General features: G+C 34.7%; 2 protein-coding genes across 6 annotated transcripts in view; one reads left to right on the top strand and one right to left on the bottom strand.

Moving 5' to 3' along the window:
- Positions 1 to 27,971, bottom strand: part of RALGPS1 (Ral GEF with PH domain and SH3 binding motif 1) — a 94,409-nt gene that overhangs the window by 53,161 nt on the left and 13,277 nt on the right. For all 5 annotated transcript variants that reach the window (XR_004161688.1, XM_031556258.1, XM_010721092.3 and 2 more), the window contains 7 exons: positions 27,626 to 27,752; positions 26,109 to 26,216; positions 24,942 to 24,992; positions 22,920 to 23,003; positions 22,387 to 22,476; positions 21,759 to 21,851; positions 20,760 to 20,886 (listed from right to left, as the gene is read on the bottom strand). Coding sequence is in view for 4 of the 5 variants with exons in the window: in XM_031556258.1 (XP_031412118.1) it covers positions 20,760 to 20,886; positions 21,759 to 21,851; positions 22,387 to 22,476; positions 22,920 to 23,003; positions 24,942 to 24,992; positions 26,109 to 26,216; positions 27,626 to 27,682 (610 nt within the window). In the remaining variant the exon portion in view is untranslated. The remainder of the gene's footprint in view (positions 1 to 20,759; positions 20,887 to 21,758; positions 21,852 to 22,386; positions 22,477 to 22,919; positions 23,004 to 24,941; positions 24,993 to 26,108; positions 26,217 to 27,625; positions 27,753 to 27,971) is intronic.
- On the top strand, positions 115 to 17,461 carry ANGPTL2 (angiopoietin like 2). Its single transcript, XM_003211374.4, has 5 exons — positions 115 to 508; positions 8,236 to 9,092; positions 15,608 to 15,801; positions 15,989 to 16,259; positions 16,712 to 17,461. Exons 2-5 carry the CDS (start codon positions 8,285 to 8,287, stop codon positions 16,909 to 16,911), a joined length of 1,473 nt encoding a protein of 490 aa, XP_003211422.1. The 5' UTR covers positions 115 to 508; positions 8,236 to 8,284; the 3' UTR covers positions 16,912 to 17,461.

Below are 27,971 nucleotides of genomic sequence, written 5' to 3'. Positions count from 1 at the left end.
GCGCGCGCCTTTCGCCTGTGGATCCCCAGCGCCAATGGGAGGAGGAAAGGCTCATCCATCCAACCAGAGCCTGTCGGCCTGCTGCGTGCTTCCCCCCCCCCAGATGTAAGTCTCCCACAAAGGAACTGAAGTTCAAATAAGGCTGCTTCAGCCTTGCAAGAAATGATGAACTCACGATTTTAAAACCAGAATGCCGAGTTCTCTCCTACCAAAAGGAAGCCTGTGTCTCAACAGTAATACTGTGCAGACACATGGCCAAGCTATGAAAAATCTTTAAAAAAAACACAGAAGAGGGAATATTTTTGTAGAACGTCTAGATATTTGCTTATTCAACTTCAGCGCAGCACATAAAGCTATTCAGCTATAGACTTCAGGCTACCGTCACAGAAGAGTTGTGTGTTTGATACCAACAGCCAAGTGAGATGTCACGGCTCCTGCGGACGAGCGGTTCTGATCAGCTTTGATGAAAGCTCGCTAAGGACAGAAGAAAGACAACTAAGGAGGCAGGGTAAGAATGCATAGTACCAATGGATTAAATCTAAAATATGCAGGGTTTTTGTATGCTGAGTGTCCGAAGACTGATTTGTTTGCATGTGAGCGAATGAAGGCTTTTCAAAGACATTACACTACTACTTTCTAGTACTAGCAACAAACCTCTTTTCTTCCATTTTCACAAAATAAGAATGAGCACATGCAGATTTCATTGTGGAAATAATTGAGAGATTTTATGAAACCAAGCACTGAAAAGCTACATTGCTATTATTTTCTTGAATATGACATTTATCTTACCTTATTTAATTCTGCATGTTATTTTAGGCTTAGTGCTTCAAACTGGCTGCAAAAGCTTTTGAATGCAGCACGTCTCTCAGCAAACTTTTTAGGACATTCTGATTTCTATAGTAACTTTTGTAACGGGCTGCTAGTATTAAAAATGATGAAATCTGCATTCTTTCACATACTTACGCCTGATCAAAGAGACACAACAGTTCTTGGAACTTTGAAGAGTCTACAAAGTAAAGTTCAATTAAAAAAAAAAGCAATATAGCAACTGTATTTTTATGTAAAAATTTTCTGTGTGATCCAACTACTTTTCGTGAGCAAAAAGGTTCACATTTACAAAAATATGAATCTGTTTAAGGACTATTATGTACTAAGTGTACATCTATGTGCACACACTGAATACTTTTTGCTGGTGATCGGATTAAGTGAAAATAAGGTGAGGCCGCTGCTAAAGGAAGTAATAACAAATGCAGTGCTCTCAGTAACTCCATTCTGAGTCTAGAACAGAACTCTAGTAAAGCACAAAGAACAATCCACTAACAATGACTGAAATTCCTTTTGGGTAATCCCAAAAGAAAATCTATGCTTCTTGTAACTAAAAAAAGCCTTATTTTTTTTTGCCAAAAACTTGCAAAAGTTACATGGCAGCAAAGGATATATAATTTTATGAAGTTTCTTGCAGAAGCTGGTACTATTTCAAAACAAAAGTGCTACAGGAAGACACTGTCATTCTAAAGCATTTTGTTACGAATCCATTCCCGTCAGTGACTAAAATCCTTCTTTTAAGAATAATGAACTAGTTTTTTGAACCAAGATTTTAACACAAATTTAAATGGACAAAAAAAGCTAAGCATGGAAAGTACAGAATGCATTACAGTGAAAGCTTCTAAAGCAACTAATAGGTTTCTGTCAGAAGCGTGGCATGGCTTAGAATGGAAGCAACTAACTAGTAACAAAAAACCAAAAATCACTCCACCCAATAAACTTGGAGTTAAACTTCCTTTTACATCACCTTTCTGTAACTGAAACTGCATGCCACTACGTGTCAGCCCTTTCCTATCCCTATTATACTTCCATCAAACCTTAAAACTTTTCCTAATACACGTGGCATGCATACTGTTGTGCTTTTACCAAACTGAAAAATATAGCGTTCTGGTTTTTGTACAGTAGTAATTTTCATTGAAAAAAAAAAAAAAATCAACTGTAGGAGTTAATTCTGAACTAAAAGCAGTATTGATGGAAGTCCCTTCCCCTTCAAATACAGCAAAAATGAAGTAATCACATCGAAGATGAAGACTATATGAAAAATTGATAGATTAATATAATTCAATCCTTCAAACCCTTTCAACATCAAACACAAAAGCATTAAAGAAACAGTGAAGATCTGTTGTTAGTTTTTCATGTTTCTTCTCTAGAATAAACATCTCAAATTATTTGTCAACATACAATCAGGTCAGATAGCTTATCTTTTCAAGCAAAAATGCTATAAGATCTAGTACTACATCTTTTGTAACTATGCATTCATTCATGCATCTAAATTCTTGAGGAAACCACACACAATATCACACAGCATGTAGTGTGTGTAGGGAAAGCCAGCCCTCCAAATGACTGCTAACCTCAGCACACTAAATATGACCGATATACAAAAAAAAATACTGATTAGCTGACAGAACTGAATTTTGTCACAGTGTGTACTAATGAAGCAAATCAAACTCATCTGTATGTAGGGTAACTGCAACTTTTTTTTTTCCTTTAAGTCAAAACAACCATACAGTGAAATCTCAGAAAATACTAGCAGTGTGCAAATAGCAAGCATGTCATCTTTCACATATATATTTTTTTTTCCATTTATCTGGATACTTCTAAAAAGCTTTGATGTATCAGTACATTCAGCTCTGACATGTCAGACCTGCACGTAAACTCAGCAGTTCAGTCTGCACTGTAAGTCCTGTGAATTGTTCATCCTGATCTGACTCAGGAATAAATTTACAGCGTCAAATCCCATCTGCCCACTCTTTAATTCTTTAAGGAAACTAAAGCCATGTCGAACCCTGCCAGTCACCCAAAAAGAAAAGGTGACAAGAAATAATAAAAGTCTGAACTCTGAAACTAATTTTGTAAGTATGATGTATGTACTCTGCCTTCTTAAGGAAATTGAATAGCAGCGAGGGAAGATGGTAGCAACTAGTTTTTAAGAACAGTTGTTATTAAAAGTCGTAAGTTAAATGGGGAATTTTATTTTGCTATGACAGTTACAAACACTCCTGCTTAAGTGTAAAATTCAGGTAGAAAACTACCTTCTTTATAATGACTATCATAACTGAAACCTGATAAACAAGAACTGCATCCTTGGGTCCTGAATTGCAATATACAAACCATTAAAAACATTTAAAAAAAAATCACCATCTTCATCATATGACAAAATCTTAAGTATTAGCTCCTCAAACCAAATTGGTTAAGTGTTTTAATTAGATTATCTTTGCAGTAAAGTTAACTACACAGTATTGAATAAACATATAACAGTGGTTACTGAATTCCCTATAAATCCCTTTACATAAAGCACTCTCCAAGAGTAGATACAGTGTCACTTATCATTTGGACAGAAGCTACATTTATATACCTTAGTGCCTGATATTTGCATACCTACAGTCCTTTAGCTTAATAACAGTTTACTATATAGAGAAAAACAGGAACAGCAGCAAGAAGCACTTGAAATGCTTTTAGCCTACTGATTCCTTTAAGTACTCTATCTGTAGAAGGAATTACATGCTGATTAAATTTATATTTTGATATGAAATTCAGTCAATTCTTTTCCATATTTGTCTAAGGGAAGGTCTTCAACGCAGGATTTACAGAGCTCATTATTTTGCTATAGTATTTCTTAAAAATGCTATATTACAGGTGATGTCTTCCTTAAATGTCAAAACATTTCCTCCTTGAACTGACTCATAATCCAAAATAAAGGAAAATTGATTTCCCTGCTTAGTCACCATTCACTGGTTTTCCTGTTTCCTCTGCGTTTTTGTGGATCACAATGTGTAGGTATTAAAAGAACACTACAGACTTTCTGAGATAAGAGGTCAATCTCTCAATAGCTGAAATAACATTACAGGACTACTTGAGACCTATGAGCAAAAGTACTGATAATACATACAGAGGCTTTCATAAAACCTTTTCTTTCCAGAGTTACACTGCAAATGTCCATTTTATTTAAAAAAATACATCAAGAGAGAACAGCTATAGCACTGATGGGTTACTGGTGGAATTTTAAAAAACGGTTATGCCTTATTATGTTATTCCAAGTCATACTTTTCATCTCATAGATATATACACTCACTCTCATTTTCACACGAAACTCACATAGATAGGTGAAATATTTCAGAAAGACTTAAAAGAAATTATTGAATACAAATGTGTGTGTCTACTTCAGACAACTGAAATCAGAATAAACAGCGGAAAAAAAGTACACATGCTGGAATGTCTACAATTAAGTGCACATTCTGCAATAGCTTAAAGACTCACACTGTTGACATTACTACCTTTCACACTTTCTTTTAAGGTAAGCCAATTTAAAAAAGAAAAACAACTCTGAACATTTGTCAAACAGTAATACTTTGCAAACAGAAATATTTTTAACTTCACCATTTCAGGACTGTGGCAGTAATGAAGTCCAAGATGAGAAGCAGCTGTTAATTTCAGATGGTAAAATACTTAACTCTCATTGAAATATAATCTGTAAGTTTCAATAAATTCATAGCAATCAGAAAGTAATATATACTTTGACTAACCAAAATTTCTTCAAGTATGACAGAGTACAGAACAAGCAATCATTTCCAAGCAAAGCCAAATAATGATTTTATTTGCTTTTTCCATTTAAAAGACAGGAAAAAAAAATCAAAAGCTATAGCATTATAGCATTCAATAACTATTTCAGAAAGTTTGTTTCCTTTTTTCAGCAGGTCACGAAACATCCTCAGTTGAGCAAACAATGAATGAGAAAACAAACCAACTCACTGTTACCTTCTTTCAGCTATATACATAAGTAGACCAACATTTGGTCTACAACTTGAAATATCACCAAAACACTTAGCTCCTAGTTAACATAAAACACAGTAGTGCTGCCAGAAGTTTTTGTACAGGTGCAGTTATACAGGTAAAAACAAACAAACAAAGTTTTCATCTGAGTAATAAATCCTACCAAGTATGGTAACCATCAACAAAACTAACCTTAGTTGCATCTGCGCTAGTATGAGCTTGGCAGTGTACCAACTCAACTCTGCTAAAACAGTGTTTTGAGGAGGACACAACTACTGAGCTGCCAGAATCTAAATGTGAAATTGCTTACACTTCTCTTAGCTTTTCTAATTAGAAGTTCTATTGTATTATTAATTAGAACTGCACATCCCTTTCCTAAGAGTGATTCTTTCACTTCTCCTGTTTTTGATTGCATGCTTGTTTGCTGGAGAAGTTCTGATAAGAGAAAGACATTTCCAGCAAAGAAAATTTGCACCAAACCTCTAAGCATGCCTGTATATAATGCCCTCTTGTGCAATGGCAAAGTTGAAAATCTGCAAACTAAGAGGGATTTTGCACTGGTGATGAACATGATTCCAATCATACAGTTTCCTCCTAGGCCAGTGCAGAAAAGTTGATAGGAAGGAGAGAGAGAAAGAGCGGGACTTAGCCAGAAAAACAGGAAGAAATGAATTATCAGCAAGAAGCAGCACTAGTTAAGGACAAAAGAGTACAGGCAATTACTTTGCATAATACAGCAGAAGAAAATAGAAAGCTAGCGTGCTAGACATGTAATAAGTAAGATCACTGTCTCTCACGAGAAGGAATCCTGATGTCCTATGAATTTCATAGTCTCAAAAAAAGAGGAAGCAACTCAAAAACATTAATACGTTCCTTAGAAGTGCTTATCTTGCTACCCTCCCCATTAACCTTAGCAAGCTTTTTTCCTCCCTAAAAGACTCATCATTCAGAATTTTGCAAACAAGCACATTAATTATGAAGTTCGTTTGAATCTAACTACGAGGAAAAGCTATTTATCTGATACAGCCAATCATAATATGGAACAAATAGTCTTCATTCTGAACTTTTAATTTTTTTCCCCTCAAATCAACAAATAGAAACAATGAAAGACATCGCATTGTTTCATAAACAGTCTGCTGGCAGAAGACATGAAAACAGAACATTTCTGCTTGTTCTGTTTGTGAAGCATTCTCTTACAAGTGTACTTTTACTTCCAACATTTTCTTTTATAGGAAGAGCACCTTAGAAAAATGTGACATGCAGACAAGATCATGAGAGAGAGAAGCATTTTAGCATGCTGTGATCATGCTGATGTCATTGACTGACAGTTATCTTCATTTTGAATGACTCTGAAATGTTAAGAGGAGGCAAATTAACTCTATTCCATTTTTTTCTTAAACTATTCTCAAAAAACAAATCCTTTCAGCAGGTCAGAATAGTTGCATTTTTTGAGGGAAAGAAAGGTATTTCAATTCAAACACCGAAACAAAGTCCATTTTACACCTACTATGCCAGAGACATTTGCAGTAACAGCCCATCTGTATAGAAATACAATACTCCAGGTAATGCTTCAGGCTTAGAGCCTGCTGGAAGACTGTGGAAGAAATGAACATGGGCATGTTGGTCAACACTCAACTAAACAGGAGACAGCAGCATGTCCAGATGGCCAAGAAGGCCAATGGTATCCTAGCTTGTATCAAAAATTAGTGCTGCCACCAAGAGCAGGGAGGTAGGTGATCATCCCTCTGTACTCAGTTCTGGTGAGGCTGCACCTCAAGTACTGTAGTCAGTCTTGGGCCCCTCAGTATAAGACATCGAGGTTCTGAAGCTGTGCTCCAGACCCCTCAATAAGTCTTATGAGGAGTGCTTGAGTGAGCTGGGATTGTTTAGTCTGGAGAAGGGAAGGCTCAGGGGAGACCTTACTGCCCTCTACAGCTCCTTGAAAGGAGGTTGCAGCAAGGTGTGGGGCTGACCTCTTCTCCCAGATAACACCAATAGGAGCAGAGGGAATGGTCTCAAGTTGCACAAGGAGAGGTTCAAGTTGGATATTAGGAAAAATATCTCCAAAAGTGTGGTAAGGCACTGAAATGAGATATCAGTGAGGGTGAGGTTATGGAGTCACTGTCTCTGGAGGTGCTGAAGAAACATCTAAATGTGGTACTAAAGAACATGGTTTAGTGGAGGAATATTGGTGGGAGATGGACAGTTGGAGTAGATGATCTTGGAGGTCTTTTACAACCTTGGGGTTCCTATGAGATATATACATGTATAAAATAGAATATATGTATATACACACACATACAAATGCTAAAATTAACCAAGCTATTCGAAATATATGATATCTATTTATGCAGCTGATAAGAGAATGTTCACACTCGTGGTAGTAGCACTAGTGCCAAGTTCACACTTCCTGGAAGACTGCTGCCTATGAACCTGTAGTATTGAGTTGTATTTTTAAAAGATTGTGAGATGGCCTCAAATTTTCACCTTAAACATTAAACTGCTCATAGAAAAGAAGTTAGCATAATTTCATCATAATAGACCTACAGCAGTATGTCAGTAAACACTAGCAGCTGATTTAATTAGCTGTGGGTCATCTTTGTCCCCCATGTGCATCTAAATGCATTTCTCCCCTTCGAAAGGAGAGACCATTAAAATCAGGCTGAGTGCAAAGACAGTGATTCCAGTGAGCCAGAATAAATGTAAATTTATGCAAAAGACAATAAACACAAATTTTAGTTATCAATTACTAATTACTAGTCTGGAAAAAACAAGAGATTCTACTAGGTATTTGGTAGAGGTTTTAATTAAGGACTAGTGCAATTTTTTCTACTTTTTCCCCCCTCATTTTTATTGTAAAGTTCAATACAGCTGACCAAACTAAAATTGTAGTATTTCACCTAAGCAATACTCTCTGCAGTTATAAAATATTGCAAATGAGCTCTTTAATATTTTTACAACTTCGAACAGATTTACCTACTTTTTGTTTACATTTAAGAGCTATATTTGTAGGTCTAGGAAATTAAAATGTATTTTATTATATATTTAATACATGTATATATTTAAATGAAAACGCCAATCTTGGAAACTTTTGTGGTACTTGCTTGGAAGTAAGGACTCTTCAAAGACTGGTATTTCAAACTTAATGTTTTGTGATTCTTCACAGGCTTTAGATAAATTGGCAACTATTAACTGCTGTAGTTCTCAGGATAGCAAAATATCTCAGTTCTGATGACGTTCCCTCTAGCTGACATGAACTTGTACTGGACAAGAAAATTACCTCATCTGTTCATAGTCAAATTAATTATTATGCAATATTATACTGTATGTTAAGTTATAGAACAAATTATTATTATTTTCTTTTTTAAGCATGGACTGAATTTCCAATTTGTTACTTACATTAAATTTATTTTAAAACAGATTTTATGAAGTTCTTTGCAGAAGAATATTTGACCAGAAATAGAGGATCATGATGACAACAAAATTCATCTGTTTAATGCTCATAGCTGCTGTAGGAACTGCTGCTAGCAAAACACAAGAATTTGAAGACAATGATGAGGAAAGAGAACAAGAGTTCATTTATATGAACAGATACAAGCGTTCCAGTGATCCACAGGACAAATGTACTTACACCTTTATTGTACCTCAACAGAGAGTGACAGGTGCCATTTGTGTGAATTCTAAGGAACCTGAGGTTCTCCTTGAAAACAGGGTAAATAAACAAGAATTACAGTTACTTAACAATGAACTCCTTAAACAAAAGAGACAAATAGAAACTCTTCAACAACTGGTTGAAGTAGATGGTGGGATTGTTAATGAGGTCAAGCTCTTAAGAAAAGAGAGCAGAAATATGAACTCTCGTGTCACACAACTCTATATGCAATTATTACATGAAATTATCCGAAAACGGGACAATGCCCTGGAACTTTCCCAACTCGAGAATAAGATTTTGAATCAAACTGCAGACATGCTGCAGCTTGCAAACAAATACAAAGACTTAGAGTACAAGTATCAACATTTAATGTCAATTGCAAATAATCAGTCAGTAATAATTAACCAGCTGGAAGAATACTGTCAAAGAATGCCATCCATAAAGCCTCTGCCACAAACTCCACAGCCGCCAAGCAAAGTGTACCAGCCTCCTACTTACAATCGTATGATTAATCAGATATCTACTAATGAGATTCAGAGTGATCAAAACTTAAAGGTTCTGCCACCTACCTTACCAACCATGCCTGCAGTTACTAGTATTCCCACTTCAACCGATAAACCATCCGGTAAGTAATGTTACTGATATGTCTTCACTAATTTATAAGAATAAGGAGTAGGAAATATTTAGCAAAATAAATGATTTTGAATTGATTGAGATTCTAAGACCTGACACAGTCTGCATAAATTCAGCTGACTGTACCAGATGTACAAATGACAAAAGCCCCTTGGGAGAACTTACAGCCTAAAATGTTGCAGTACGACTGGACTTTCACTTTCTTGGACAATCAGACTTGTGGTTGCTACTACATAATGAAAATACTTTAGAACTTTGTGGCAAAAAGTGTTAATATGCTCCTTTTAAGCATAAAAGAAGTTCAGTACAGTCACTCAGAACTTCTTTAGTCATTATGTTAGTACTATATTATCGTTAGTTAAGGTTATAGAAAGGTGTAAGGCCATCTCTTGTGTAAAAAACGAAGTTAAACTGCTTCCAAATTTGTTACTGGTGCAAATTATTAAACATGATATTAAAAAAATGTGCAATATGAGACAGGATACCTCAGAAACTGACAATGTATGAAAAAGTAAATGTAGCTGATAAACTGATAATCATCTGGTCTTTTTAAAATACTGTTTCTTTTAGCACAAGATTCTTTGGGCACAGTTCTATCTGCACGATACAACAGGCTTCATATTTCAGATTGTTAAAGACTGACTTTCCTAAACTTACGCTAACAGTATCAGTTTGATTTGTTTCCAAAGCTTTTATTAGGGAACAGAAAGTGGAAAATATGAGTAGGTGGATGAGACAATGGAACAGTCTAAGAGATTACAGTGAATTTGGAGAGTTAAACAAGTTTTAGACTTCAGTCTGAATTCAAGTAACATTTGGTATTCAAATTCCTTTGAATAGCTGCCCTTAGATCTAGATACAGTATTCCACTTGAGTTAATAAAAAGCTAATCAAAATCAATGAAGACACTCCCAGTGAAGCAAACGAGACTTTGGAATGAACAATTTAAGAACCTATTTAACTGATATTCTAATACAGTTTTTATTTTTCTGCCTACTTGTGCTTTTTTTCCGCAAGAACACAAAATGGTAATAGGTGGCTTCATTTTAAACAACTATTTTATGGTTGCTTCAGTCTTTGTTGTTACGTCTTTATTTGCAGAGTTTACAACTATCTTATAAACCTCAGCTCCAGCTAAAACATTTTTTAGCGTGGGAATTAATAAAACTGACAAGAGTAGAATTTAAAAATAGTATTTTATTTATTCCTAGCGCAGATAAATTCACTGTCCTGAAACTTTAATTCTTTCTTAAAAAAGAAATAAGTTACGTTTGCTTTTACTCTCAAGTTTTTAAGTCCTTAACATTTTAAGACAACTATTTTAAGATTCTGCGATTTTACAAACAAATACATTTTTGTTGATGCTGGTAATGGAACCAGTTTGCTTTAGATGAATAGCATATAAAAAGGAAAATAGTTAAAGTCCTAGCTATTCTATTTTTTTTATTACTATTATTTTTACTATAAAGAAATCTCAGTAGCTTTCTCAAGGCCAGGGAAAAAAGGTAAACTAAGATTACTTAACCAAGATGTTACAGTAACAACCAACTGCCTTCCACAAAAGACTACCCACATCACCACCTATGTTCTAACAGTCTAAATGAAGAATCACGTTCAGGAGAGAACTTCAACAAACTTGAGCTGAGGCTGTAGTATCACACAGCAGAACAGAACAGATTTCACATGCATAGTACCTTTGCTGATCTATCTTCATACAGCATCTTCATTTTTTGCATAGACAAACACTTTGAATCATGGTCACTTTGCAGTATGGTAGAACTCCATGATACTTGCCTGGGTATCTTCCTCCCTTCTCCCCGACCTTTTTGGTGGACAAGGAACATTTTAATACTTTCTCATCATCCAGAATGTTCTCTATTTTCCAAACATATCTCAAAGCCCCTACCACTATTAATGCCCAGAAGGATGCTTCATCCAGTTCGCTATAGGCATCTGGAATGAACTAGGAAAAACAAAAGGGAAAAAAGGCTGCACCAAACCTCCACGCAAGCAAAAAACCCACCACAACTGTCCAGTCATTAGAAAAAAAAAAAAAAAAGACCACATTTTTATCCAGTCCTTTTTGTACTTCTCAAGTTGTCAGTCGTTGCTAAAGCTCCTTAATTCTGTGAAACATCTAACAGCACATGACCCTCTCAATAAAAACTAAAGCAAAATGGAAGAAAGGTATTAGGTGCCACTTAATTTTAATCTGTTAACGGTCTGCTCCACCACAAAGAAGCAGATCAATCTTTTCCCTTGATCTTAAACTTATTACTGTGCATCAACAATCATCCTAGCATCTACTCTGTTTAAGCTTTCTTCATGTTTTCAATGCTACTAGAAAGTTAATGATCTAGCCACATCACTTTGTGTTTTCCTTAGCCTTCTACAACAGAAAAAATCCACTGCAATGTCCTCAGCAGATACTTCTTAATGAACTTCTAAGCTCTTTGCGTTGTTTAGATAATTTTCTCTACACACTCTTCTGAATTTGCTGAAGTTTGATGTATTTGAACTCATTTTCTTTGTTAGTATCCTACTGTTCTTTGTTAAGAATTACAGACTTCCTTATTTCATGATTAAAGACTGCCTTCACTGCTTTCCATTTCAAATTTTCAATCAGTTCATCCCTGCTTGATAGGTTCAAACTTAGTAAAGCCTGTTCTTTATTTGGTCTATTTCCCATTTTATGTATCTATGAAAAAGATGTCCCCAACAAATTCCAAAACCTTGTCTTATTTATTTTTTTAGCCTTGTACACTCTTCTCCAAGCAGATAAGCAGGTAGTTGGAAGTAACTTGAAATAATTAGCAAGAAACTTGTATTATCATACAATTAAAAAACAAAACAAAAAAATCTACAGACAACATGACATTTATTTTCCAGGCTAGAACTGATTGTTAAGTGAAACATAAGATCTGAGAATTCCTATAAACAGCTATGTATAATATCTCTGTTAATCATTCCCATAATAAATCCACTAACATTCATTATTTTGTCTACCTGAACTGCTTTTTAGCACTATAACTACTTAACAGAGAAAAAGTAAGGCAGAAGGGTTAATTTGAAAGAAAAAAGATAAATACAGTATTTGACAAAAAAACATATCGAGTATGCAGAAAACACATAGAAAGTGATAGATGCAACAAAGTTAGAAGCCATAACTGTAATTTTACAAGTGGAATTTCAATATGCATAAGTGTAATCTATACAGCATAGATAGAAGAATGAAGAGATGGATAGTGGCATATATTGCATTTCTTCTAAATTCAGTTGGGATTATATAACAACTTGGGGAAAAAAAAAGCAGGCTGAAGATGTTCTTCTATCAAGACATAAGAAATACAGTTTCAAATACTGTAGATGTCTCATTTTCGTGATTTCACTTTGTAGAGTATTTTAAGTATTGAGTCCATTTTAGATAATAAGCATTTAAACATTTATCCATGTCAAATGTTCCTAAAAATATAATGAAAAAAATGTAATATCCTGGAACCCCTTGGAAGAGATGGGCAATAAGTATCAAAAGATCAGCAACATTTAATTACCCACATAACCTGCACAGAAAGTCAGATTCGTATTCCTGAGTTAATTCTGTTTCTAAACACATCTCGCATTCTCTTTCATTTCTATCAATGATTTTAAATTAACTAAAAGCTACATAAATCCAAGCTTCCAGTTACCTATTAAGCATGACATATGACTACTGTGTTCTATCAAAGGCAGATAATTGTAAAAGTTTGAAACATAACTCATTTTAGTGAAACATTTTGCAGACTGAAGATAGCGCAAAGCAGAATTACATGAATCTGAAGAACACTTTCAGCTCATGAATAACGGGCCAAGAATAGAAAAATTTAAAGGACAAAATACAATTAAGTCATACAACTCTGCTTTTTATTTTTAAAACGAATATTAGAAAAGCATATGAAAAAAATACTGTTTGGCACCGTTTAATTACGCCAGTTAAAAGTCAAAGAATAGAATATGATTAGAGAAACTTTTCTGTCCACTTTAATATAAAATTCTTTTAAGAACAAAAGTTTTGTCTTCAGAATCCACTTTTCATTGATAGGTAGGAGTTATCTGGGAGTTAATACTTATAGCAAGATTTATCCTCTTTCTCATTAATAATTAAATTGTACGGGTCTCAAATAATTAAATAATGCAAAATAACAAGCAGTTTAACTGCCAGAAGTGCATTCATCCAACTGAATACAATCCAAACAATTAATGACTACAGAGGAGAGAAATTAAGCAGATGCAAAACAAAACAACATGGCTGGAAAAAGTAATTATGCTGAGTTAGCAAAGTTACTTACAAACATATTTTAAATGTACTTCATGTTCCTCAACTTATCTTCGGACAGATTTCATTTCTGTGAGCATAAATGGATGCAAGTCCAAAGCCATACTGAAGATGTCAGACTATCAGTTATCAAAAACTACTACAGTCTTCATGTAATATAAATGCAGAGTCTCATTACACATCTCCATCCTACAAATCCACTCAAAAATACTTCTGATGTTAAATGTGTGTTCTCTGTTGAAAGACATATTGATTACAAAGGTACTACATCTCAAAGGTCTGCTTTGCTCCCTTGAAGTGACTTTTTCAAAACTACTGATCTGAAAAAAATCAGGATTCTCTCAGTATTTCAAGTGAAGACCATTCTTACTTTTCAGGGAAAGCAAGTGTACAGCGTGAAGAAGTGTATATAGTGTGAAGAAGTTCACACAATTGCTTTTATTTCTCTCCCATATAATGGCAATATCTGTTACTGCTGGCTCAGTACCTCCCACAAGAAAATAATTGATAAAGTAGTATGTAGATAAGTACAGAGCTCCAGAACTCAAAATACAACTGAAATTTACTCAACTCCATGGATAAGCATAACATTAAAAAAAAAATCTACAAATACATGAAAACATAAAAACTTTAAATAAATTAAACTATTTATTAAACAACTGAAAAAAAAACCAACAAAAACCCTTGGTTTTGATTCTGTGCAAAAGGATTTCACCTTCTAAACGCAAATACTCATAAATTGTTCACTTCATGTTTTTATTTGTTCCTGCTTCTCACTCATGACAAAAAGGGCAATCTGGATTAATCACTTCTGCAAAATACTGAATAAGTACACAATACTAAGAAATTATGTAGAAGAATCAGTAAATAGCCAGTAAGTAACCTAAGGCCAGCTCTAGAAATTGTTCAAAATAACTATAATTGTATTTTACTAAATATTCTACTAAGCAAAATATGAATTCCAAGTAAAACTTCAATAGCCTGTTTGAGAAAACTGCTCCTTAGACTTGTTTGGTACAGCTAAAAGCTTACAAAACATGTTAGGATGAGGATCACATAATGACCTGAGTTGGATGGCACCTTAAAGATGATCCAGTTCCAACACTCCCTCCTTGGGTTGCCCAGCACCTGATCAGGCTGCCCAAAGCCCCATCCAGCTTGGCCTCAGACACTTCAAGGGATGGGACATCCACAGCTTCACTAGACAGCCTGTGCCAGGGTCACCAAATTTGAAAAGAACATACTCTGTTCGGTTAAATATAAGGATGCAGGGGTGAAAAATGCATAATAAATCTGATTTCTAACACTTCAACAGCGGGAAGACTGATTAAAAGTGATAAAATAAACAAGAGCAATATAAATTACCAGCACTCGTTACACTTATCTCCTTCTACCTCTGTGTCCCAGAATACTGCATCTACATAAGCATCTCCAGAAATCTGAACAGTTAGCCACAACAGAAATAGAGAAGTAGCCTAGCAGGAATACTCTAATTGCAATCTGTGAGCATGACAGAGGAAATAAGAACACAGTATTGCCACAGATCAAAAATCTGGATTGTCTTCTGGTACACTGACTTCAGATTTTGTTAAAAAGACAAAAAAAAAAAAAAACACCACCACCACCAAGAGAAAACAGTGACAATTCCATGAAGCTAATTTATTACTACTTCATTTACTAAGTACAAGGTTAGCCCTTCCACTTTCAGTGTTGGACAATGATTTACGAAAAAAAAAGTAGATCAACTGAAATAATTTTAAAAGGAAGATACTTTTAGCAGCAACACATGCTTCACAGTGACTGCTCAGAAGAGAAATCTGACAATCCTTCCTTCTTATCATTCTCTTTTCTAAAATATTAATATTTACCTACAGAGTAATTCCTATTTGGTTTCTTGGAAAATAGAACCAACGTTATTAGAATTCAGCTGCCTTAAGAATCTACCAGTATCAGTAATTCATTGTGAAACATTCCAGCAATAATATTACAATGCAGTAAAATGTCTCAAAAGACTTAGTGGACACCATAGTTTCAATAACACACACACAAAAAAGCCACAAACAACAAATGTGCTAGTCAGCAGAAGAAAATACACTCTAAAAAGCACAGAAAAACGCTAACAATTCAAATACTGCTCTGTATTTAAATTATACTCAATCACATTATGACTGCAGACTCTTACTGTTTTGACACAGGACCCTGGAGAGACTGTCTACAAGCATTAGAAGATGGCCATGACACAAGCTCCATCTACCTTGTAAAACCAGAAAACACAAACCGACTTATGCAGGTCTGGTGTGATCAGCGGCATGACCCCGGTGGCTGGACAGTCATTCAAAGACGGCTGGATGGTTCTGTCAACTTTTTCAGAAACTGGGAGACATACAAGGTTAGGACAAGTGAGAAGTTTAATGTCTTCTACCCTCTAAAAGTTACCGGTAAAGTAACTTAAAAGATGGGTTTAGAGTCTGTCCAACTGCTTACTTAAAAAGGAGGTTACTATCCACTTAAGAATACATTCAGATTTACCAATAAAGCAGACGCGTACTAACATGCTTCTCTTGCTTCCTTTGTAGCAAGGATTTGGTAATATAGATGGAGAATATTGGCTCGGCCTAGAAAATATTTATTGGTTAACAAATCAAGGCAACTATAAACTGCTCATAACAATGGAAGACTGGTCAGGTCGAAAAGTATTTGCTGAGTATGCTAGCTTCAGACTGGAGCCAGAAAGTGAGTATTACAAGCTGAGATTGGGACGCTACAATGGCAATGCAGGAGACTCTTTCACTTGGCACAATGGTAAACAGTTCACCACGTTGGACCGGGACCACGATGTATACACAGGTAACAAGGTCTCTTTTGGTCTCTTGCGTAATAAATTGTGGCTGTACACAAAAGATAAAACTTAATAACTGACAACTCTTAAAATGAGAATTTAACTTATGAAGCAGAAACTGACAAACTGATGTGTCAACCAACTCTTATACTGATTGAATTAAAAATTCTCACAGAAACATTATTGTATACGTATTAAATTACATTAAACAAGAGTCTGTAAAACATATTATGAGGGTTATTTGAGACAATACTGGAACAGATTTTCCAGCAAAGGAGAGCAACACTAGCGAGTCTGTCTGCAGAACATGGTTCTTGATGAAGGCTCAGTTCACCTTGCACACACTGCACAGTTCACACATTGATAAATACATAGTTAAAAAAAATGCGCTTTTTGTTGAGCTTTTTTGCTTGCTATAAGATACTTGTTTCTGAGACTGAAATTGAGCTCTCTTTTACAGGTAATTGTGCTCATTACCAAAAGGGAGGATGGTGGTACAACGCATGCGCTCATTCAAATCTCAATGGAGTTTGGTATCGTGGCGGACACTACCGCAGTCGTTATCAGGATGGCGTTTACTGGGCTGAATTCCGGGGGGGATCATACTCACTGAAGAAAGTTGTTATGATGATAAGACCTAACCCCAACACATTCCACTGAAATAATTTTTCTCTTGGCTAGCTTTCTTATTCTGTCTTAAAAAACATGTAAAGCTATACTTTTATTACCTGGAATTATCTTTTCAGAAATAAGGAATGTAAGATATTGTACATTTACTGCTAAAATGTGAGGGCTTGTATATTGTGTTTCCAAGAATCATTCCAGGAAAATAAAAGATGAAGAAAAAAGAAAGTGACATAAAACTCAGAACCCCTCTTTATACTAAAAGCTGTTATATTATGCCTTTTAGAATTGACATGCGAGATAGACTGTAGATAGATTTTCTGTTTTTTATTCCCTGTAAATTAAATTTGGATGCTAAAAATACTGCCACAACATTTAAATATTTTTGAATGTTATATTATGTATAAATATTCTCAATTTAAAAACTGTACAGCAAGAGTTTTATTATTATTATGAGTAACTACTTGACACAGGAAATCATATCCTTTGAACTAGGTAGCTGGCGTATGTACAGTAGTGTGATTATTCTAATTTAATCTTTGTTAATTTACATTAATAAAATTAGTACTGTATGACTTGAATATAACTGTTGTGATAAATCCAGTCTTTCCCCTTCACTCTGAGCATTTTAACAATCTGTTCCTATAAATCAGAATTCATATCTGATTCAAGTATTTTAGATGTTTTTTTTTTATTTTTTAACCAAATGAAATAGCTGCACAAGTAAACTAATCCAGATTTACTATGGATATAACACGCTGTACTGCCAATGTGTTACACTACTCTATACAACTGCGACAATATTTTGCACCAGTCTTCAGTCATTACCTGCTGTATAGGCTCTGTGATCAGAAATGGCTGGATAAAAATTGATTATCCAACTTTGCAGGCAAATAAGGGATACCAATATATAAGCTATTTAATATTCTTAACCACAAGATAAAAGTTATATAACGAAGTTACCTGTAGCCATGAACAGTTATTTGCCATATTTCACAATAATATTGATGTCAAATCATTATACAGATTTATTCATCTATATTTACAGTTTAGTAACAACTATGATACATGGACTGGTATAATTCTAATATTCTTCTGTGATAAGTTTCTAAAAGATTGTTACAACACCCCTTCAAAACAGAGACTACCATGAAAAATGTAGGCTAAGGAATGCATGTATGAGGGAAAGCAAAAGCTCCTGGAAATTCAGTACATCTTTTAGTAAGCCTGCAAGACACTAGGTGTTCTGTTTGCACATCTTTTCCCTCTTTACCTCATCACTTCTTTACAAAGTTATGATGTGCATTAAACTGATGTGTGAAGTAGCATATGCTGTATATAGCTGAAAGCAGGGTTTTTTATAAATAAGATTACCCCAGTAACATTGTAATCCTTTAATAAAGCAAAAAATGCTATTTTGACACTCAGATTTCATCTTGTTTTAGTTCAGGTTACTCACAGAAAAGACAAATTATTTAATTTCACAAAATTCTGCCTCATGATTCACATAAACTCCGCTATGCAGCTAGTCATGCATGGAATGCCTAAATATGGCAAAAAATAAAGTGACTTCTAGCTGAGAAAAAAAATGCTGAATTTCTATACATCCCAGCGAATAGAAGCGTTTGGTAGGCCACAAATTACAAGCTTCAAGTACCATTCAAGCTTTATCTTCCACTGGTTTATCTATTACACTCTGGAAAACAATTAACCTTCTGAAAAGAGACACTACATACCCCTCCGGGCCCTACAGCTTGACCACAGTGCTTCAACGATTCAGATTAGAACATTAAAACACTGCAATTCCTATTGATATCTGCACTAACCAGTATTTTTGTCAGAACAAATGCGTGAAATAGATTGACACCAACCTCAGAAGAGCCACTTCAAACTTCTTTAATACACATGGTTTTTATGTATATTCAATTCCTCATATATCTATGACTAAACAATCAGTTTCCTGAAAATATTTTAGCTTTGCAACATCCTTAGATCACATTCACACTCGACGCTTCTCTTGTCCTCCCTTGGTAACATGCCACGATAACACATACACAGTAGAGGAGCACAACACACCTCCTACACATACAGTGGGAACATTAGCCATGTATCTGTTAGTCTGGAAGAACTACTTCTTGTTGGTAAATGACTACTCTACAGTGCTTGTCAACTTTTAAAACCTGAGTTTACTATTACAGGTGCTTTTCTGTAGAAGTAAATACTGCTACAGATGCATCTCCATAGCATATACTCAAGACAAGCTTTAAACCTATGGCTAGGCTGACAGTCTTCTGTTAAAATGACCATATTCCCTAACCATGTTACTTAAAACCTGAGTAATTACCCCAGAGTTTTGTCTAGATAAAACACAGAAGTCAGTGTGGGAAGGTGTGATTTAACCTTGGAGATACAAAGTCCGAGGAGAAAAAAAAAAAGCTTTAGGCAAGCGAAGTTCTAAAACAGCACTTAGCTATGCTACACCTTTCCTCCCTGGAAAAGAATATGAGGAAGAAAAAGTTTTAAAGAACTGTCTAGCTACAGAAACTTCGCTCTCCCTCCCCAACACTTTCAGCTGACATAACAACACTCTCACATGAATTTATAATAATAATAATAATGCAAATTGGACACGTTTTTCCAAATCTGCAAGTTATGCAAATGACAGAACATCTCAGTCTTCGTTGAAGGTGTTATTTTAAAATATTATTTGCACATTTTCTTGATCAAAGAGATAATGTACACATCTTGATAGTAGAGGAGAAAAAGTAAAAGTGTGATTTGGGTCTAATACCAAAATAATAAATTAAAAAAAACAAAGCCATCTAATTCTTTTAGCACCCCCCTCCTCCTGTGGGGGGGTGCCACCCACCAGATCAGGCTGCCAAGGGTCCCATCCAGCCTGGTCTTGGGCACTTCCAGCAACAGGGCATCCACAACTCCAGGAAGCTTGTTCCATCCTCCCAGTAAAAGATTTCCACCTACTGTGTAATTAAATCTTCCCTCTTTTAAATTAAAGTGCCACCAGTATCCGACCATGTAAAAGTTGGTCTTTCTCCTATTTATAATCTCCCTTTAAGTACTGGAGAGCTGCAATATTCAGCTTTTTATATGCATTAAAAAAAAAATAAATAAAAAAGCATTGTATTCGTCTTTTCTTGGGCGCTAGAAAATAATTACAGTAATTATCTTACTGTTTCAGTTACAATACGTAATTGCTTTCAAAATACATGATTAAATATTTCAGAGATTGATTTCTTTCTTCAAAAACAAACAAAACACAACAGCAGTTTGAAGACACTCCAGCACAAAGAATGGCTTTGTTTAACAGGAATCTGTACTTTTGGGGTGCTCTTCAGGAATGCTGGCACACTTCAGTATTTTGCAGGAACTGCAAGTCAAAAGAGCAGTAAGGGAAGTGTCTACATGAAGAAAAAAGGGAGTTACTGAAAAAACAAGTCAATCATGTAAAATGGCATTGCAGTTTGCTCCCCATTTCAACATATTTACAAGAAACTGACACAAAGTAACTACAGCTTAGAGGTACCAAATTACAGCGTATCTAAATTAAAACAGCCCAGCAAAAAATAGAAAGCTACATGAATGAGGTACTCATGCTGTACTCAGAAGGCATTTCTGAAACAGTGCTCTTGTATATTCTGATGACTTCAAATACACATTTAAACAAAGACATACTTTGAGTTCCAGACGTTGGTAATGCACAGAATAAGTCAGAATATAGCTTAAAAAAACTCCATCAGGTCTCACAAAATCTCATGAAACGAAGGGAGGTGTAACTACATGCAGTATCCTTCAGGTAAATAGCACTGTACATCGATTTTTGAGAAAACGAGCTACAAATAAATAAGCTAAATTTTCACACTCACCTAAATATGGAATACTTGGAACCATTTTTAAGCTTCTGATGTACTCTCGTGTTCTTTTATAATTGTCCTCTTTAGAAAGTAAGTAGTCTAACTTCTCAAAAGTGGCCTTGTCTTTGCGATTCAACAGCTACATAGAAAAAAAATGAAGATTATGCAGATTTAAAACAAGGAATCTGTACAAAGACAAACAAATACTTACCTGAATCACCCATACTATAGTCAAATTAAAATTCAACTGATTATCACCCACAGTAGCATGTTTGAAAAAGTGCTGCTGTTAATTTTAAAAAAAATAATCTTAAGCTACGAAAAATACCATCATTATTTCTGATTATTATCAATAATCTACATATCACTACTATGGAGTTTTGAATCATCTGAGCAGTACTAAAATTTTAGAGGAAAAAACGTACATTATTTACAGTCTTCAAAATTTTCATAGTTTATTAGAATTGCTAAAAATCTTTTGAATTTTAGAGTACAAACAGGAACAAGTAGTTCTTGTTTATATTACTGGACTTACTACAGCAAATTGGAAAACTATGCAGTAATGCAAAGTATACTAATGCAACAAAAGATTAAACCATAAACATAACATATGCAAGCATAGCTATAAAACACATTCTCAATTTCATTTGTTTTTAGATCTGCCAGCAGTATTTTTAAGATAATTTAAAAGCCAACTGTGTTAGAGTGAATGGAGAATTGTCACACTGTACACTCGCTGCTGTACAACACTATTGGCAGAAGCCCTGAGGCTTTCTGCAATTTTGGAACAACACAGACCACACAGTTAAGTAACTAACACAGTTAACAAACCAACACAGAAATCGATGTAAGGCAGTGCTGCTTTCAAACACACTAAAAGCAAACCCACCACAAACCCAGAAGACTAAGAATGTTGAGTGTCTTCTCCCAGAGCACAAAATAATTCATAGAATTCAGAAAAATTCAGCATTCAAACAAGAAAGAAAAGACAACAGTCAAGGGATAACTCACAGCCCAGGTTTTGGTCAGTCTGAAAATGGGTGCACTTTGCAATGCTGACACCACAGACATAAGAGAATGGAGATTATTCAGCTCTAGAAGCTTCTGTTACAGAAGAAGAAAGAAAGAAAAGTAGTAAGTTTTAGTATGTAAAAAAACAAAGCAGGATTAATTTATCTCAAAGTTGCCTTTATAAAATAGAGTTTTCATCAATGTCTTCAAACAAAAAAAATCATCCAATGCTATCAATGAATGGAAATCTAAAGATTTCTTTAACAGTTGCATTTTTTCAAAATATCTCCCAAAACAATAACTTCATCTAATTTGTATGTATGATTCTCATGATGCTGCATGAAGAAAACACGGTAGGAAAATTTAAAAGTTCTTGTCTGTATATTACCCAAAACCAGTGGACATAAGGCGGCAGAGAGATGAAGTGATAACAAGTTACCAGAAAATATGAAATACAAAATAACCACTTGATTTAGTGTTCTTGAAAATGCACATTAATGTATCAGTATACTTCTGGAAATTAAATATTTAAGCAGGCCAAAAACGTCAGCCAAAGATGTTGATCGTATTAATTATGACAGGGTCACAAATAAAATTTTAGATTATAGTACAATAAACATGCACTCACTTTTGCAGTTTTCACAAAATGGCTCAGTATTTCTGCCCTTATTTTTAATGTCTGTGCTGTTAATATTTCTCGTACAACCCAAAAACTGACCTATAAAGTAAAAACATACAACTGAATTTATTTACAGTAAAGGACTTTACTGCCTAAGACATTTGTAAATTACCGTGAGGCTCTATGAAGAAAACACGATAGGATAAAAAGAGTTCTCATCTACGTACTACCCAAAAGCATGACCACTGGACATAGTAAATAGGTAGATAAGTGAAGTGATGCTAAAGGAATAGGTAAGCTACAGAAAATGAAGGAAAAGAATTGCTAATATTCTACAACACATTGACAAAAATAATTAGAAACCAAGTCTACAGGAACAACAGAGAAATATGGACAGAGTAACTGAGAACTGTCATTTAAAAATCTTAATCTTCATTTATAAAAATATTCTTACATTTTAATTCATAGAAGTAGATCTATTTCTCTTTGTAATTAAAGACAGCTGGCAAACAGTACTTCATCACATTCACCAAATTATTTACCTGGTTAAACCTCCTAGTGAAGGCAACAATATTTGGAGCCAGGATATGCTTTTCTTTCTTATTCCACCCACAGCTGGCTAGTTCCTGGGAAACAAAAAGCCCTCAAAGTCAGTATGTTTGAAAATGTAAAAAAGTACAGAAAACTGACACGAGATCTATCATGTACTGCTAAAACAATCCAAGGCATCACTCATGAAAACTAGTCTAACCAAACACTTCTGTCTTTTCCTGATACACATATTTGACACGATTCACATATACTCCTGCTACTGAGAAAAAAAATGTAATTATTAATATTCACACAAAGGGACACTAAGCAGGTAGTCACAACTGATGTCTCTGAAATTTAATTATGCACTTGACTTAGTCCAGGGTTACCCTGTAGAAGAAAATCAGGGGACAAAAGAGTAAAAGACATAGTTAATTTCTAATTTTAATTACTTCGAACTGGAAGTTAAAGCTGAACATACCAGTAAGCAATATTACAATTGAAGAATTATGTTGTGCTGGTTTGTTTTGTTTTTGTTTTTTTTTTTTTACGAGACACAGTAGAATTGTGCAACATGAGATGGTTAATTTAGCTACTATTCCTAACTGTCATCCTCATTATTACAAGTTAGTAAAACTTTCATGAATATATCAGTTTAGCATGCTCACTCTCTAATTTGTTTTATTAAAATACAAGATCTAAACGATTTAAAGAACACAAATTTACAACTGTAGTAGCAATGTTTATAACTGTTACAAAATAAAAGATAAAAACTGAAATCTCTGTAAGCGATATTCAGACTCAAAGAATCCATAATTTGAATGCTGGACGAGTAAAAGTCTTTAAAGGTTTGGGTTATAGGTGGGTTTTCTTTTTTTTTTTCTCTTCATATTTTTTTTTTTTTCCTTGCCTTTTTGGTTTGTTTTTTTTAAGACAAAAGAGTTTAGCCAGACTTGACTGAAGTGTGGTAAGTACTTAATAATAGTACTTTGGTGCTAATAAAGCAAGAGATTGCCAGCATGGCACAGTTTAATCGCAATCAAAGAAGCATTTTTAAATGCTCTTTCATCACAGAGACTAATTTAAAGTCAATCCAGTTCAAAATAGAAAGAAGAATGTACAGCAAAATATACTCTCATATAAATAGCAAAATAGATTGCCAAAATTCTTCTTAGAAGTATAAAATTAACAGAAGATCTAAAAAACAATACAAGGAATGATTTTCTCAGTAAATTAACTACTACGCAGAAGAAACTTGTAGTGATAACTATATATTAGATTTTGCCAGAAAGTGTTCATTTTCCTGTAGTTACTTCTGGCAATTTCAGATATATTTAGCCTGCCTCTTTTTAACTACAGACTCAAGTTACCACATATCTATCTATACAGTCTTAACACAGATCTGACAAGAGGTCTGTATGTACATACTGAAAAATGAGTTCTCCCTAACACCAGATCTAAATGATTTCTTTTGTTTCTGGAGTCACAAATTTCAGTTTAAATCATGTTACTCAACTTTCCAAACACGTGCTATTAACTTTAGAGGCCTTCACACCAAGAGGCAGAGAGTCAACAAACACCCCATCTCCAAAAATCACTCTGTACGCACTGAGCAATTTCCCCACATACAGATGGCTACACGTCACTGCATGAGCACCAGAAAAAGCGTTTCAAGTTCCAACATATTTTCCATCTCTATCTCTCACCATTTAAGCCTTCCACAGGTGAAACATGAACTGACAAATTCAAAAAGGAGAGTAGTCCATTTTGACTTTTTTTTAATTATTTTTTTTTTTAAATAAACATCCACATATAGTAGGGCTTGTAAAAAAGCACAGCTGTCTCCTTTGAAGACAGATGACAAATCAAAGTAAACCAGGTTGGATTATTAGATATTAGATACAGTGCTAGCAGAGTGCAAGAAGTTGAGTGTTTCAAATTGAAACAGCTTTACATAAATGGTTACATTTCCACAGCACCCAAAGATGTAAACAGTAAAAAAAACAAAACAAAACAAAAAAAAAACAACCTACCTCGGGCTGTATAGCTTTAAATACTGGCATATCCATTAATGTAATTTGGCTCTGCAATAAAGATAGAATTTTAATTCATCCTATATGAAGAGTTAACAATTACATGTTTACATCTGCCTGATATGGCCCTTCAAACATACAGTAGTATTTTCTCCACAGACTAGAAATGATCAGCCCAGAATTAGGCCACCCCATACAGACTGTCATACCACAAGAACGCCACCTGAGTGGAAACAAGTCATTTAAATTTTTACATTTAACTGCTGCAACTACGTGATGGCTTTCAGTACCTGTAGCAAGAACTAAAACAAGGTTTCTCAGAGTCTAAAGGGTTTGTGCACTTACTGACATAACAGAAATGGCAGGAAAAATTATTTGCCTGTCACTTTTTTCTAAAGTGACAAACGTACAGGAGTAATGTAGCCATATTATTATAGAATACTAAAATGGCTTGGATTGGAAGGAACCTCAGGCATCATCAAGCTCCAACCCCACTGCCACAGGCAGGGTCATCAACCTCCATATGTAATACTAGACCAGGCTGCCCAGGGCCCCATCCAACCTGGCTTTGAACACCTCCACATCTTTTTTGCGAAGGTGGCATTACAGGTATGATCTTAAGACAAATGAATGGAACACTGTTTTGATGATCAGAATATTCACAGAAACACTGAAGGAGGTTCAGTAACTGTCGTCCTCACTCCTTCTGGTTCCCCAGAAAGTTAACATGCAAATTACACAATAAGAGACAAACCATGAAAACTACACAGACTCACGCTAAATCAGCAGCTCTGCTTTCTGTTTGGTACTGAAAACTTAGCATTAATGACTACGAAGTTTTGTTACTGTTTTTAAGAAGCAGATTTTTCTGAGAAACTGATGTATCACTAGAAAATATGAGTATTTGTGGTTTCAATTAGAACAAACAAACAAGCAAACAAAAAACAACAGAACTACACATACCTAGCATTATGTATTATTATAAGTGTACTATTTTCTGAAACATTGGGAAAAAAATCAAATAGCTGTAAGTAGAAAGCAAATATACTATGTCAATTCAGCACTGAAATATTAGACCCTGAAACATAGTTCATATAATAGATTTTTATATTCTGCATGTCGCAAAGAGTATACATGCATAAAAGCAAAATAAGTATTTCTACTTACAGCAAACTCCTCAGGAGTCACTTTTAATACATCAAATACAACAGCATCATAGCTCTTATTGGCATAATCTGAACTTCGACCTTCCAGAGAATCTGAGCTGCTACTACCCTACAAAGAAAAAAGAAGTACACTCATCGGCAGACTGGTTAAAAAAAAAATAAATCAAGAAATTATTCAAAAAAGCATGGACTTCAAAAAGATTCGTACTTTTAAATTATTAAGTTTAGCTTCACATGGTTTGTGAATGCTGCCAGTATATTTCAGAAAACTTCCTTCTGTAAGAACTAAAGCAACATATAATTCTAGCTGTATGGATTTTCCAGCTTTTGAAAGCTATGTCTGAAATACAGATAAAAGAGCTGTCACATAAAGGCAAACTTGGGATATTGAATATTCATATTCAGTGGAAACATTTCAAACTAGAACCGTGTTTACACATCCAGTTTAAAATTATTCCCATCTTGAGAGAAGGCATTTATATTATAGCTGAGAAAAATCTTCTGCAGGCCACAGCTGTATCATGTATTTTTGATTTGTTAAATAGCTTTCGAAGTTCACTACTGAAATAACTGATTCACATCATGAAAATTAGGAGAACCACTTTAACGGGATCAAGTTTTGTGCACAGAAGATGCACAAGTTCTTTAGGTTTCTTCTTCTTTCTTTAGGAACAAGAAGTAGAATTTCTTAAGTAGGGAAGAATGTCGTCAAAACATTACCTTATTCAAAAAGTAAATGTAATCCCAATCATACATTTAAAACGTGCTTTATTGGGTAAAAAAAGAGAAATTCAGTGGGATAACTAATTTCTAACAGTCTTCAGTTGGCTATCTTGAACCTAACAAACACAGCTTACCATCTGTACACAGATCATATAAATCACTTGGTTTGTCGTGTGGTCTTCAAAGGATACAAAGGATTAAAATGAACACCATCTTACAGTCTACTAGTAGACTAGTAAATTTCTTCCCCCAAAAAAGAAAACCAACTAGACGGAATATATATTCGTCTCTATCTAGGTGGTATGCTACATTGTTCTTATCTTGTTAACAAATACTGGTATTTTCAGAAATGTACATTATGCAGTAACCGGTGAAAAACACTATTTAAAATTAATCTAAATCAGTAATTGTCATTATCAACAATAACAAAAGAATAGGCTCAGAACCACGGAGCTCAAATTACCATGTTGTCAAATATTAATCACAGAATCAGCAAACCAAAGAATCACATGGTTGGAAAGGACCTACAAGATCATCTAGTCCAACCATCCTCCTACCATCATTACTACCCACTAAGCTACTAAAGCATATCTTGCAGCAGCTCACCCAGATGCCTCTTGAACACTACCAGAGATTTTACACCATTCGTAAGAAACACAACTGACACGACCTACAGTGTAAAAGGGCTTCTCCAAATTTTGAAACAAACCAAACATTTTGTTTTGGTAATGGAGATGAAACAATACAATTAAAACAAAAATCAAAACAAAACAAAAAAACAACAGTGAACTGTACCTCTGGAGTAGCAGAGGCGACCATCACATTGGCCATGAAGTCATTCCTTTTATACATGCTCGCACCAAGCAGCAAAAATTTTCAGCTCCACCAGCACTGGAAATACAACATGACGAAAACAGAATTCCTGTAAAGCAAATGTATTCATGAAAATAAACACAGGAAATTTCACTGTTCTTTTCTCTGTAAAAAGAATCTTAGAAATAATATAATTGTAAAGGCTAGATCCTTTTTGGCCTTTCAGATACCAGCTCTAAAGGCTGTATGTGAGTACCATTAAAGCTCTGCCAAGTCCTTATCTCCACTTTCAATTAACTCAATAAGAGTTCTGTTTGGTTGCTCAAAA

This window comes from Meleagris gallopavo, chromosome 19 (genome assembly GCF_000146605.3).
Source record: "Meleagris gallopavo isolate NT-WF06-2002-E0010 breed Aviagen turkey brand Nicholas breeding stock chromosome 19, Turkey_5.1, whole genome shotgun sequence".
Taxonomy (NCBI): Eukaryota; Metazoa; Chordata; class Aves; order Galliformes; family Phasianidae; genus Meleagris; species Meleagris gallopavo.
The sequence above is the reverse complement of the archived record's forward strand: the minus strand, read 5'-3'. Positions and strand labels throughout refer to the sequence as shown.